Below are 12,623 nucleotides of genomic sequence, written 5' to 3' on the forward strand. Positions count from 1 at the left end.
CAACTATCAAAAGTCTGGAATTAGAATAAGTACATTTACCACACTTTAAGAATCACATATTTAAATATTTGCTTATTATGTTATAATATAACAAACAGAAAGTAGTTACTTGATAGATGTCCTACCATGCAACATAACATCATATGCACACTTTACATATAGGCATAGTTTAAAACAATTCAACACAATTTTCAAAGGTTGCTCAAGACTCTACTTACTTACAACCTCCCACACAACAATCTTGTAATCCAACTATTGATATGTTGTTAAAGTTAAACTAAATTATTCTTGTTAATGTTACAATTTATTAATTGTAAATTATTCTTTGTGGATTTTGTTGTTAATGCATTATTACGTGATGTTTTTATTTTGAATACCCATTATGTGATTTCCTTATAGTATTTATATGAAAATCCATTAAGTGATTACATAATTAGGTAGTAACTGTTACTGTAATAAAAAAACATATCATACATAATATTTCACAGAATGCCTAATATTTCAGGTTTAATCACTTATTAATGATAAATGTAATGTAATACAAAACATTAACCAATCAACCTATAATAACCACGTAATGTTGTATATTATAGATTTAATCACGTAATAAAGTATAAACAATTACGTTCTTACTATGGAATGTGTAATCCCATAATAAGCATAACTGTAATAACATCAGTTATAACAAATGATATTAAATATGTAATCATGTAATGATTTATATTGAATGTGTAATCACGTATCCTGTAAAAAAAATTAAAAATTAAGAAAACTCCAGCAATAGCCTACTCAAAATAAAGAGAATAAAATGCTTGCTAATACGGTTTAATTTAAAACAAGTTATTATCATATGAAAAAGTCATAGTTGTTTGAAAATCATCGGGGAAGTAAGTTTATGAGTCAACAATATTGAATTTTCCTAAGATACCATTGTCTTTAAATGCCTAGTAAACTTCTTACGAATTGGCCCTCTTGTGCAATAACAATTCCCTATATAGACAACTAAACAAAGTAAATTATTACAACATAATCATTTGCACATGTCACATAAACACCATTCGCATAAAAAGGGATCATAATTTACATACTCTTAATTTACAACATTTTTGTGCATAGAGGTGTTGTACATCATGCTTTAGGAGGTTTACAAAAAAAAATTGTTTTTACACTTTTAACCCAAAACCTTATTGATTTTTTTTTACTTTTAACGCCAAAACTTTCGTCTTTTGCAATTTAACCTCACAACTTTTTTACTTTCAACTTTGGTCTCCTATACTTTTGATCATTCACAATTTTTTTGTTTTACCTTCGATTCTAAATTTTACGAGTTAATATGATGTAACGTGCATGTGTGGTTCAATGTTTTTATGTCGTCTATTTTTTCCTGATTAACAAGTTTGTTGTAACGCACGGGTCCTAAATTGACTTAGTTTATTTTTCTATATTTTACGTTTCGGTCTAACTTGTTCACATTGTCACGCTGAACGTCAGTGCTGATGGCCTTCATCGCAAAGCAGGGGGCTTAATACTAGTTGTTATAGAAAACCAATATATGAGTAGTATGAAATACATAGGTAACCAAATAATTAAATGCATAATAGAAATACACAAAGAAAATTATGTAAAGCATACGAGTAACGCAAAACATACATAACAGGAAACAACATTACTTATACAATAATCACATAAACATATGCAGACCAATGGTTTCTTGCATAATGACACCAAGTGTTTATCCTCCATCAAGTTTATGCATGTCAAAGTCCCCAAATATATTTTATTGGAGTGTGTGTTTACACTTATAAAAACAGAATAGTAAATTGTAGTTTGTATCCCTTTTGCATATACTTTTTGTTTTACCACCTCAAACTTTCCAAACGTTTCACAATGCCTCCCTGACGTCAACGACCATTAGTTTGACTGTTAAATTTGGGTGAAAAGACCAAGCTACCCTTTTCTTCTTACATTATGTGCCACTTCGGTTTTGCTATTATTACAATCACCATTCCAACCCGTGTCCACATTCAATGAATTTTTGCATCGGATCAGCCCCATAACCACCAACACAACCTGATTCAAAAACATCCCCAAAAGAAGATCGAATCATCCAAACATCTTATAATTCATATGCTTAGCAAACCCAACCTCAAATTCATCTAGATAAACATTCAAGAAGTTTAATTAAAACATTATAACATTATCAGACTGACCTAGCTAAAGTGTGTAATCAAACAACCAACCATTTTTGGACAAACCTAAGTATAGTGATCAATCAATCTAGAACTTATAAACCATTACGTACCAATCAAGCATCCAACCCACCTGGTACAATCACTAAACCTTTCCCACACTACAATTAATCTAGAACTTACAAACCATTGCGAACCAATCAAGCATCAATCCAGACGTTGTGCTGCTATTGTTTTTCGGCATCACTCTGGCCACCGTCACTTTAAATCTTATGTCTTTAAATCCACAACTACAACTTCCATATATCCTCAAGCGATGCCACCTGCACCCACTGACACTCCGCCTTAACACCACTACTGCACCACCCGTCCAATGTTGTTCACCCACCAGTACCACAACCTGCAACATCACACTGTGACAACCATCAAAATACCACAACTCCACCAACCACCGTATCACCACATACAATGACTGAACCACTTTGACACCTTCGTCAAGCACCACAACTACCCCTGTTCACCACCACCTCATTCACTATAATCATCCACCATCAAACACACACTCCCTTTGTTAATTTCAAACCCCGACTACCTCTTGACAAACCATCTCATGTTCGTTACACCAATCATCACTCCAACATATATGTTGTTTGTGTTGAATCGTAGAAACAAAGATAGAAAGGAAGAAAGAGCTAAGTATTGTTGATGTTGCTGTCGTTGGAGAGAAAAGATTCGATAGAGAGAGACAGCAAGCAGTGTGCAGTGGCGGCTAAATTTTGAAGTAGGGTTTGTGTCACACCCCCAAAATACCACATGCGGAAACCACCGCAAGGCGTGTGACGTACCAGGATCTAGCTACTAATCACATTGAACTAGCAATAAGATAATAAATTCGAAATCTCATTCAACGTGAAAAGTGTAATCCAAAACATCTGATTAAAACAATTATACGTTCAGCGGAAGCATTTGAGGTTGTACTAAGTAATTGAAACCAATTGTTCATAAAACATAGCATAACTTTAGACGTGTTATTAAACGGTATGACCCACGACATCCTCAGCTCCCCCGATTGCAAGTTTCGTTCAATGAAGACACCTAACGACCTGCAAGCATGTAGAAAAAGTGTATCAACATAAAGCTGGCGAGTTCACAATTTTGTTTAACAATACCTCAAGTGCGGACATTTCACAATACCTCAAGTGCGGACTTGATAACCTTTTTAACATATGTGCGGACTGATTATCCTTAAAATACATGCGCGGACATATAAAAGAAAACCTTATGTGCGGATGCTTTTGTTATACATATGCGGACCAGCTTATACTTTTAACTAAGGTCGGACCCTATTAAAGCTTTTATAAGTTTGGACATCTTAAATTGAATAAGTTCAGGCCTTGTTTAATCGACACAAATGCGGACCTCAACTATAATCTCTAAGTGCGGTCTGTATTGCTATTTATAAGTGCGGACAACCAACGGATCACATGTGCAGACAACATCAGGACTCACAAATGCGGACACCACTGAAAAATAACAAGTGCGGACAAATAAAAATACTTATGTGCGGACCAATATGTAAGTTTAACAAACACGGACAACTTTGTGACTTCACAAAGTCTGACAATCAGGAATCCCTTTCTTCAAGGTTTCCACGAACAGAAACCCCCAAATGCACAGTAACCAATAATGTCAGGTATCAAATCAATCAATCTAGCAGTGTTAACATACCACAATCATCAAACAATCATTGCACAATCATTTGTCTAAGCCACTACGTATTCATTGGCATAATCAATCACACACAATCAATTATTTGGATTATCTAGGGTTTCTATAAATCAAAAGAACAAGATCAACAACATATCATATAATCATAAACACTTACCTCTGATTAAATCCAGATGGATTGAAGATCAAGAATTAATGTGTGTGAACTTGTGAAGCCAAATGATTGAAGAAGGATTAGAGATGGTTAGAGAGTGATGAAAATGTCGTACAGAGAAGTTATGGGAAAATTCTAGGGTTTTGAGTAGTTTATTAGAGTTTCACATACACTAAACACCCCCTAATATTAAACTTTTACACAAAAGCCACATAGTACCATGTAATTTACAATTATAGCATACAGTTCACGTATTTGTCATGCAGCACATAAGTTTCGTATAAACCATCCGTTTATAATTATTATCCCGCGTTAGTTGCCAATGTTCAAGAGTTATCATGTATGTGTTCCGGTAATTCCCTGAATTACCAAAGTAGACTCATTTAACTAATCCTAGTTAAATGCAGTGCCATGAATGTATGATTAAATTAATTGTGGTTAGGTTAAACTAGTCCCTAAAGTTGCAGGTTGTCACAGTTTGGTTTGCATGTTTTGTGGAGAGAGAGTGTGTGTATCAAAACAGCTAAAAATTTTAAAAATATTAGAGTTTCGTTTAATGTATGTACACTTTTAGGAGATGGGGGTGAATGTGGTGGTGATGGATGATGGTGGAGTGGTGGTAATGGTGTGTGCTGGTCGAGTGAAATTGATGAGGGAGAGAAAAAAGTGACAACAATCACCTCACCATTTGAGATTACCATTTTTCCCTTCAACATATACGACAGGTTGACAGAAGTTGATGGCAGGGATGCATATTGCAGCATGCGGAAAGTAAACGGTGGCAATACCCAAATGTTTTTGAGATAGGGAGACAAAGTGAAATTTGTTCCAAAATAAAGGGAGGCAAAGTGTAATTAACTAAAAACATAAACATATAAAAATTTAGATAATGTAGAGAACATTCCAAAACAAAGGGAGGCAAAGTGTAATTACCTGAAAACATAAACATATAAAAATTTAGATAATATAAAGAACATGAACATCTCGGTGAACAACAATCCACACCAACTTGTAGAGTTCACTAAGACTCAAACAAGAAGGTGCGGCCTCTAGTCATTTTCCTATTAGCCTTTAATTTGAATACCAAATGAAAATATATATCCGACACATTTTGAATCATTTTTATTGATTTTCCCATATATAAAAAGGAAATCTAAACATTCTTTAGTTCTCTTTTGTTAAGGTGATGCTATCCTTTTCTTTACTTTTCTTGTTTTAGCAAGTGTAAAGCATATGACACTCCCATGGAAAGAAGAGGGAGCTCTCTCTTACACCTTTCGTAAAAATATACTCTTCCTTTTTCTGCTCTATGTAAAGTGTTGCATTACAATTACCAAAGATCACCTCATCGTCCTTTTAACAAAGCTAAAGGACTCTCGTCTCTTTCTCATGCAAAAACCAGTTAAAATTAACTGAGACTTCATCTTTCTTGCATAAAGAATATATATATAATTATAAAGATGTAATATTTTAAATGATGATCACATATTTGATGGGAAGGACATGCTTTTCAAAACCTCCTCCCTTTTGTTGCCTTCTGTCTTTAGTTCTCTCTTTCACTTTTCTTTTCCTTTTTTCTGATATCATAGTGGGGACCTGAATCTTTTTCACTAGCAACCATTTAAAAACATAATGATATTGAAATGAATAGTACAATCTATATGTAGAACATCATAATCATAGTCATCATCATCATCATCTCAAACGCCAACATGCATCATGTCAGTACTAGTACTGTGGCCTTCCCAAAGTGAACTCTAGATTCATAGGGAAATGGTTTGGTGAGATTATGTCTTGTAATCTCTCATAGTTCATGCCCTTTGGATTTGTTTCCTCCTGAAAGAAATTATGGCATCAATGGACCAAGATTAGTTATATATCAATATAAGACCAAAAGGCATGTTGATTTTGCAAGCTAGAGGCACTCTAAAAGTTATAATTAAGTTACATACACTTATACATAACCTAGCTAGATTTATGTAATGCACAAGGCAACATCTTTGAAGCCATCCACATATCAACATTTTAATAGCTTATTGGTAATTATTAATGATGTTTAACTTTTTTGGTATGTATATTAATATGTGTATTAGTGTATATACATACATATTCTACTATCCTTATAGTGCTCACTTTAAGGGTTCGGAGATGTTGCACCCTTTAAAGTGTGTTCTTTTATTTGCTTTTAGCCTTAATTCCCTTATCTTTAAAAAAAATATAATCAAGCCTTAATATATTTGTATGGCTTGACTAGTCTTTGAAAAGCTTTCATCTTTTCTACTCCTTTTTTCCCACACGGGATAATATTCTTGTTAAATAAAGCTAGAGCATTATAGAATGCTATCAAAAGTGGTGAAAGTGAAAATTTATCTACTCTTAAAAAACTATCAAATGACATTTAACTATAAAACAAAAAGAGCACAATATATATATAAGATCTACCTTTAGAGATGGTATATTTACTTGAGAATCTTTATGTTTGCCATGCAACCAAGCTTCCCTGCTACATAGACCAGTACATTGAGAAGGGAATATTTCCAATCAGTGGGAAGCCCATGCAGAAGGAAGGAAAGGAGAGAAAAGGCACACTCATATAAAGAAAATAACATCTCACTGGCTTAAGATAAAGTTAAAATCATCCCATGTGCATTGCCATTACCCATGACATACATAGAAGATGAAATAGGGGTAAAAATGGAAGAAAATTTGGTAAACATACACGCTATACACAGATAAAAACAGAAAGAAAGTACACAGAAGTCTCAAAGAGAGCAAATTTAGCACCCAAAAGTTTCTCTCATTATAATGGGTATTCATTCTTCACCTAAAGGTCTTAACTTTGACATCTAGTTTAGCAAGTAGTGGATCCCACTTAAAATGACCTTGTGAACCCACAAAATCAGTGGGAAAGAGATATGTTCGTCTTTGGCTTAGTTTGTTAAAGCTGGTTATTAAGATATTCTTACTATATAAAGTAACAATCTCTGATGCTAATTAAACCCTGATTTCGTAGATATGTATTCAAAGACACTCCTACATCTTTTTAATGAGTTCTAAGATCACCAATATGACACGTCTACATGGTACAAACTACAAACCTAACAAAAAAATAAAATGATCCTAATTAAGATCTATCTTAAATATGCACCAAATATTAAACAACTATGAACATTGTTAGCCATGCGTATAAAGCTCTAATATGACCCTACTAACTTGTGTACTTTTCTTAGTGTACTTTAGACAATGAAGTTGCTTGTGTGTAAGTGAAATGTAATGATCCACTTGGGAATAGCCCAGTGGTATTGGTGAGTTTAGATAGAGCTTAGGATAGGAGAAGTCAGGGGTTCAATCCCCATAGTGTGCAACGTTAGCCATTCAAAAAAAATAAAAAAATAAAAAAAGTGAAATGTAATGTAGTGCTAACCTTGAAGAGTTACTCCAAAGTCCATACTGATGATCTCCTTCAAGATGACCCTTAGGACTTCCTCCATGATCCGTCGATGAGCCCGTCCTCTTTAAATTTCGAATATCAAGCAATATATCATCACAGATATTTCGCGAGGATCCATTTCCATGAACATCTGATAGCCCCAGTTATAGGTTAAACACCATCCTTTTGAATTTAATAAATGCAGACTCCAACCCTCCAAAAGTTGATAATAAACTTAAGAAGAAATCGAAACTGAAGGTCAAAGAAAGTGATATACCTGAAGAAGTTGCTGCTCTATGATCAGTTGTTTTAATAGTTCTATACATCTGAAAAACAAAAAACATTAATCTTAGAACCCTTCCATTTATACTCATTTTTTTTTTGTTTTTTTAGTTCTTCCCATATTATAAGAATATGAACCTATATGTTTAACATTAATCTTTTTGGACACTTCCATTTATACTTTTTTTTCTAGTCTTATAAGAAATTAGATTTATATGTTAAACGAATAACTAAACTAGCTAAAAATTTTAGCAATAGTAAAGACAATAAGAACTACATGCATGATAAATGCCCAAAACTACCTAGAATAAAATTACTCCAATATATTACTCTCTCGACCTTATTTTCACAAAAAAAAGGTTTGCTAATTTACGATATAAAACTAATTAAATACAATAAGTATTATGTTAACATATTCATAAGTATTCATGACTTAACTCACACTTATAATTTGATGGCACTTAAATTCACTGAATAATAATCAAGGCTGAGTACAAATTAAGAATGAGGTAATGACCACATATGTACGTGACCATGCACAGAAACTGCGTATATTTATGGTGCATGCCCATACAGGTGAAAGTCATCTGGCTAAATTGACTCAACCATGGTTAAGTACGGTTATGAAACCACAATTTACGCAAGGCATACATATGCATCCACACATACATATCATTGATGAATGATGGCGTTTTCTGTACCTTTTTAAATCTCTAAGTTCTGAAAAGGGAGAATATAGATATTATAAAGAGTTAATTACTGTTTTCGTCCCTGAGGTTTGTCAAAAATAACGGTTTCAGTCCATTAGTTTAAAAATTGCGATTTCAGTCCATTAGTTTCATTTTCGTAACCATTTCAGTCCACTAACTTAACTCCATCCATTTATTTTGTTAACTTTGAGTTAACTAACTAATTCAGGGACGGTTTGCGTCAGTTTTAGAAACACAGGGACTTAAGTGTAAACTCTAAAACATTAAAACAAAAAAAATATTAAATTCCAAAAAATCAAAAAAATTCCAAAAAAACCAAACAAATTCCAAAAAATTCTAAAAAATAATAAAAATTCTAAAAAAGTCTAAAAAATCCAAAAAATCCGTTTCGGCGCGAACTGTTTCGAACCCAAACCGTTTCGAGCTTAACCGTTTCGACGCGAACCGTTTCGACCCGTACCGTTTCGACCCGAACCGTTTCGAGCTGAACCGTCCGTACCGTTTCGACCGGAACCGTTTCGAGCTGAACGGTTTCGACGCGAACCGTTTCGACCCGTACCGTTTCGAGCCGAACCGTTTCGACCCGTACCGTTTCGAAGCCGAACCGTTTCGAGCTGAACCGTTTTGAACCGAACCGTTTCGACCCGTACCGTTTCGAAGCCGAACCGTTTCAAGCCGTACCGTTTCGAACCGAACCGTTTCGAGCTGAACCGTTTCGAACCGAACCGTGCCGTATCGAACCGAACCATTTCAAGCTGTACCGTTTCGACGCGAACCGTGCCGTATCGAATCGTGCCGTATCGAACCGAAACGGTTCGGCTTCGAAACGGTACGGCTTCGAAACGGTTCAGGTCGAAACGGTACGGTTCGATACGGTTCAGCTCGAAACGGTTCGGTTCGATACGGCACGGTTCGGTTCGAAACGGTTCAGCTCGAAACGGTTCGGTTCGAAACGGTACGGCTTGAAACGGTTTGGCTTCGAAACGTTACGGCGCGAAACGGTTCGGTTCGAAACGGTTCAGCTCGAAACGGTTCGGCTTCGAAACGGTGCGGGTCGAAACGGTTCGGCTCGAAACGGTGCGGGTCGAAACGGTTCGGCTCGAAACGGTGCGGGTCGAAACAGTTTGCGCCGAAACGGATTTTTTGGATTTTTTAGAATTTTTTAGAATTTTTATGATTTTTTAGAATTTTTATTATTTTTTAGAATTTTTTGGAATTTGTTTGGTTTTTTGGATTTTTTTTATTTTTTGGAATTTACTATTTTTTTTTTTTAATGTTTTAGAGTTTACACTTAAGTCCCTGTGTTTCTAAAACTGACGCAAACCGTCCCTGAATTAGTTAGTAACTCAAAGTTAACAAAATAAATGGATGGAGTTAAGTTAGTGGACTGAAATGGTTACGAAAATGAAACTAATGGACTGAAATCGCAATTTTTAAACTAATGGACTGAAACCGTTATTTTTGACAAACCCCAGGGACGAAAACAGTAATTAACTCTATTATAAAATATGTCACTTGTTTCTACCAAAACTATTTAAAAAGAAAGACCACACCATGGAGTCATGGATTGTGTGTAATCTTGTCTCAACTTGGGCTATGTGTCTGTGTTTTCATTTTCTTGGTCTTTGTTGTCTTGTAAGATATAATATAGTATCTGGGTGTTATTTTGTTTCATAATAATTAAAGTGTTTTGAATATACATAAAAAGTTAAGTAACTAATAAGAAATTATTGAAAAAAAAAAAAACTTAAACTTGTTAAGTAACTTAGTATATATATTAGTAAAAAATGTATTAGTGGTTGTCTAATAATATCTCTTAATAACAACAAAATGAACTTGATAGCCAAAATTGGGTTTAGTGACTTTTTATATTTTAATTAGGAAAAAAAACAAAAAAAAAACTATATATAGCCTCGTAATTTTTTAGAGAAAAGTTGATTGAAAAAATGTATAGCTTATGGAGAAGCGTCAGGTCTACAGCAGTAGCTGGAGAAAAATAGGTCCCAAGAATTAGAAATACCTGTCTGCAGGTAAACAAGCATCGGTATTTGTATGTTTTAACCTAATTATATAACAAAGCTGTATTTTTTTCTTAATAAGATTGTTTCAAAGTCAAGATAAAATAAAATTAAATAGAACAGTTAGCATCTTCATCTGCATATATTTTTATTCATACACTGCACAAATAATGAATCTTAATAAAGTTTGAGGAATAAAGATTCTTCATTAACTCAAACAAATGACATAAAGGTAAAATTATTATATTGAAATTATTGGAGAATTGAGAAGATGGTTTTAATTACCTGCAAGTGAGATTTAACATGTGCTAAAGTTATATCTTTCACATCCATTAGCTCAAGAACTGACTTGGGTGTTGCTCCTAAACTCATTAAAAGAACATTTTCATCATAAATAAAATGCAAAATATACATACAGATAAATAAATTTAAATATTCTGAAAAACACTAGGTTAAACATACTTTCATGGCCACCCAAGAGATCAACAGCATGAACAAACCGAGCATGAAGGGTTGTGGTCCACCGCATCCTGGGAGTTCTCATGTTTCGCTTAGCCGAAAACCTCGCTGACAAGAATCTTGATTGGGGAATGTTATTGGCATGAGTTAGAGAAGAAGGTGAACTGTTAGTGGGAGAGATAGTACAAGAAGAATCTAGTACTAAAGAAGACTGTTGTTGATCATGGGGAATGGTATTATGGTAATAAACTGGAACCCCTCTTATGGGTCTCAAGAAACCTAGCTCTGATCTGAACCCTAGAGTGTGGTTTTGGTTGGTGAGATTGGTGTTTTGTGGGGAGAGGATGTGATGGAGATGGGATAGGTTTGGATTGGTGGAATGTGTTGGGTGGGGTGAGTTGAGTTCAATAGATGGTTTAGGTATTGTTGTTGCTGTATGGTGGTCATGTTGTGAGTTTAAATAAGCTCTCTTCCTGAAATGCCCTAAATCTTGATCTTGTTCTTGATCATGATCAATTTGTGTTGATGTTAAAGTTTTTGAAGTGGGTTTGGTGTTAGGTGGGCTGATCTGGAGAGATAAGTCTGGTTGTGCTGGAAAAAGTTCCATTACACTTTCAAATATCTCACTCCAACTTTCTTTCTTGTTCTTGATTCTTGGTTGTTTGTGTTAGGTTATGTGTAGGGTTGGAAATGGTTGTTATACAAAAGAGCAAGAAGAATACTAGGGCATGAGGAATGGGTTTAATTATTATAAAGTTGTGATCTTGGATATGGAGTATGATGAGAGAAGTTTTATGTTGTTGAATTCAAGACTTCTTTAGACTGGATTTTGCCATCAATGGTGATGGGATTGCACTATTTTGAAATTGAGAGGGAGAGAGAGAGAAATGACAAGGTATGAGTTGAAGGATTGTATCTCTCCTCTGAAGTATATATGAGAAAATGACCCCTAGAGAGAGAGAGAGAGGCGTTTTCTTTAGGGTGCTACTATCTACACCCCCCCTATTTACTTTTTTCACCCCCCTCCTCTCACATACTTACAGGTGGGGCCTGCGTGGGACTGACAGTTTTCCTCTCACAAGGGGGGGTGTAATCAGGAAGGAGGGGGGGTGTGTATAGAATGGGCCTTTCTTTATTCTTTGGACGTGAGGGAAAGAAAAGAAAAAAATGGGAAAAAATAGGAAATGAAAAACAAAAAGGAAAAAGGAAATAACATTTTGAAAGATATCATTTAGGACACACGCTTCGCGACGGATCTGTTAAATCAAACAAAAAGTATACGTAAAAACGTTAAACCACGCAAGCGTGTTGCACCGTCTTAACTCGATAAAAAAATTAGACTAAAACCTAAATCAAAGAATACAATAACTGAATCGGTTTAGGATTCGCAAGTTGTGAAGGGGTCGTTAAACTACCAAAAAATAGACGTAAAAATTTGAACAACACGCACGCGTTGCAGTGTTTTTACTCGCAAGGTTTAGACCGCACGTAAAACAACAATTTATAAAAGATGAAAACTATAGGGGATAAAAGTCAAAAGTGGAAAAGTGTTAAGATTCAAAATGAAAAGTGAAAACTAAAGGAGTTGAAAACTAAATGATGAAAATTAAAAAGGTTTATAAATGATAACTAAAATGGTTGATATGTATAAAA

At 34.6% G+C, this 12,623-nt stretch overlaps 1 protein-coding gene across 2 annotated transcripts; it reads right to left on the reverse strand.

Moving 5' to 3' along the window:
* Positions 1 to 5,461: 5,461 nt before the first annotated feature.
* LOC110898019 (probable transcription factor KAN2) lies at positions 5,462 to 11,865 on the reverse strand. Of its 2 annotated transcripts, none has more exons than XM_022144758.2 (6): positions 10,974 to 11,865; positions 10,797 to 10,873; positions 7,779 to 7,827; positions 7,496 to 7,652; positions 6,514 to 6,571; positions 5,462 to 5,907 (listed from the first exon to the last, which is right to left on the reverse strand). In XM_022144758.2, the coding sequence occupies exons 1-6, from the start codon at positions 11,575 to 11,577 to the stop codon at positions 5,800 to 5,802; spliced, it is 1,053 nt and encodes a 350-aa protein (XP_022000450.1). In that variant the 5' UTR covers positions 11,578 to 11,865; the 3' UTR covers positions 5,462 to 5,799. The 2 variants fall into 2 exon arrangements, with proteins under 2 accessions (XP_022000450.1, XP_022000449.1); XM_022144757.2 differs by having other exon boundaries at positions 6,514 to 6,574.
* Positions 11,866 to 12,623: the final 758 nt, after the last annotated feature.

This window comes from Helianthus annuus, chromosome 13 (assembly GCF_002127325.2).
Source record: "Helianthus annuus cultivar XRQ/B chromosome 13, HanXRQr2.0-SUNRISE, whole genome shotgun sequence".
Lineage (NCBI taxonomy): Eukaryota > Viridiplantae > Streptophyta > Magnoliopsida > Asterales > Asteraceae > Helianthus > Helianthus annuus.

Excerpts from the sequence above, each read along its gene's own strand:
- LOC110898019 (XM_022144757.2), bottom strand. The coding sequence starts at position 11,577 with ATGGAACTTTTTCCAGCACAACCAGACTTATCTCTCCAGATCAGCCCA. Across the intron at positions 10,874-10,973 it reads TCTCTTGGGTGGCCATGAAA|GAGCAACACCCAAGTCAGTT; the intron begins GTATGTTTAACC and ends TAATGAGTTTAG. Across the intron at positions 7,828-10,796 it reads ATGTTAAATCTCACTTGCAG|ATGTATAGAACTATTAAAAC; the intron begins GTAATTAAAACC and ends TTTGTTTTTCAG.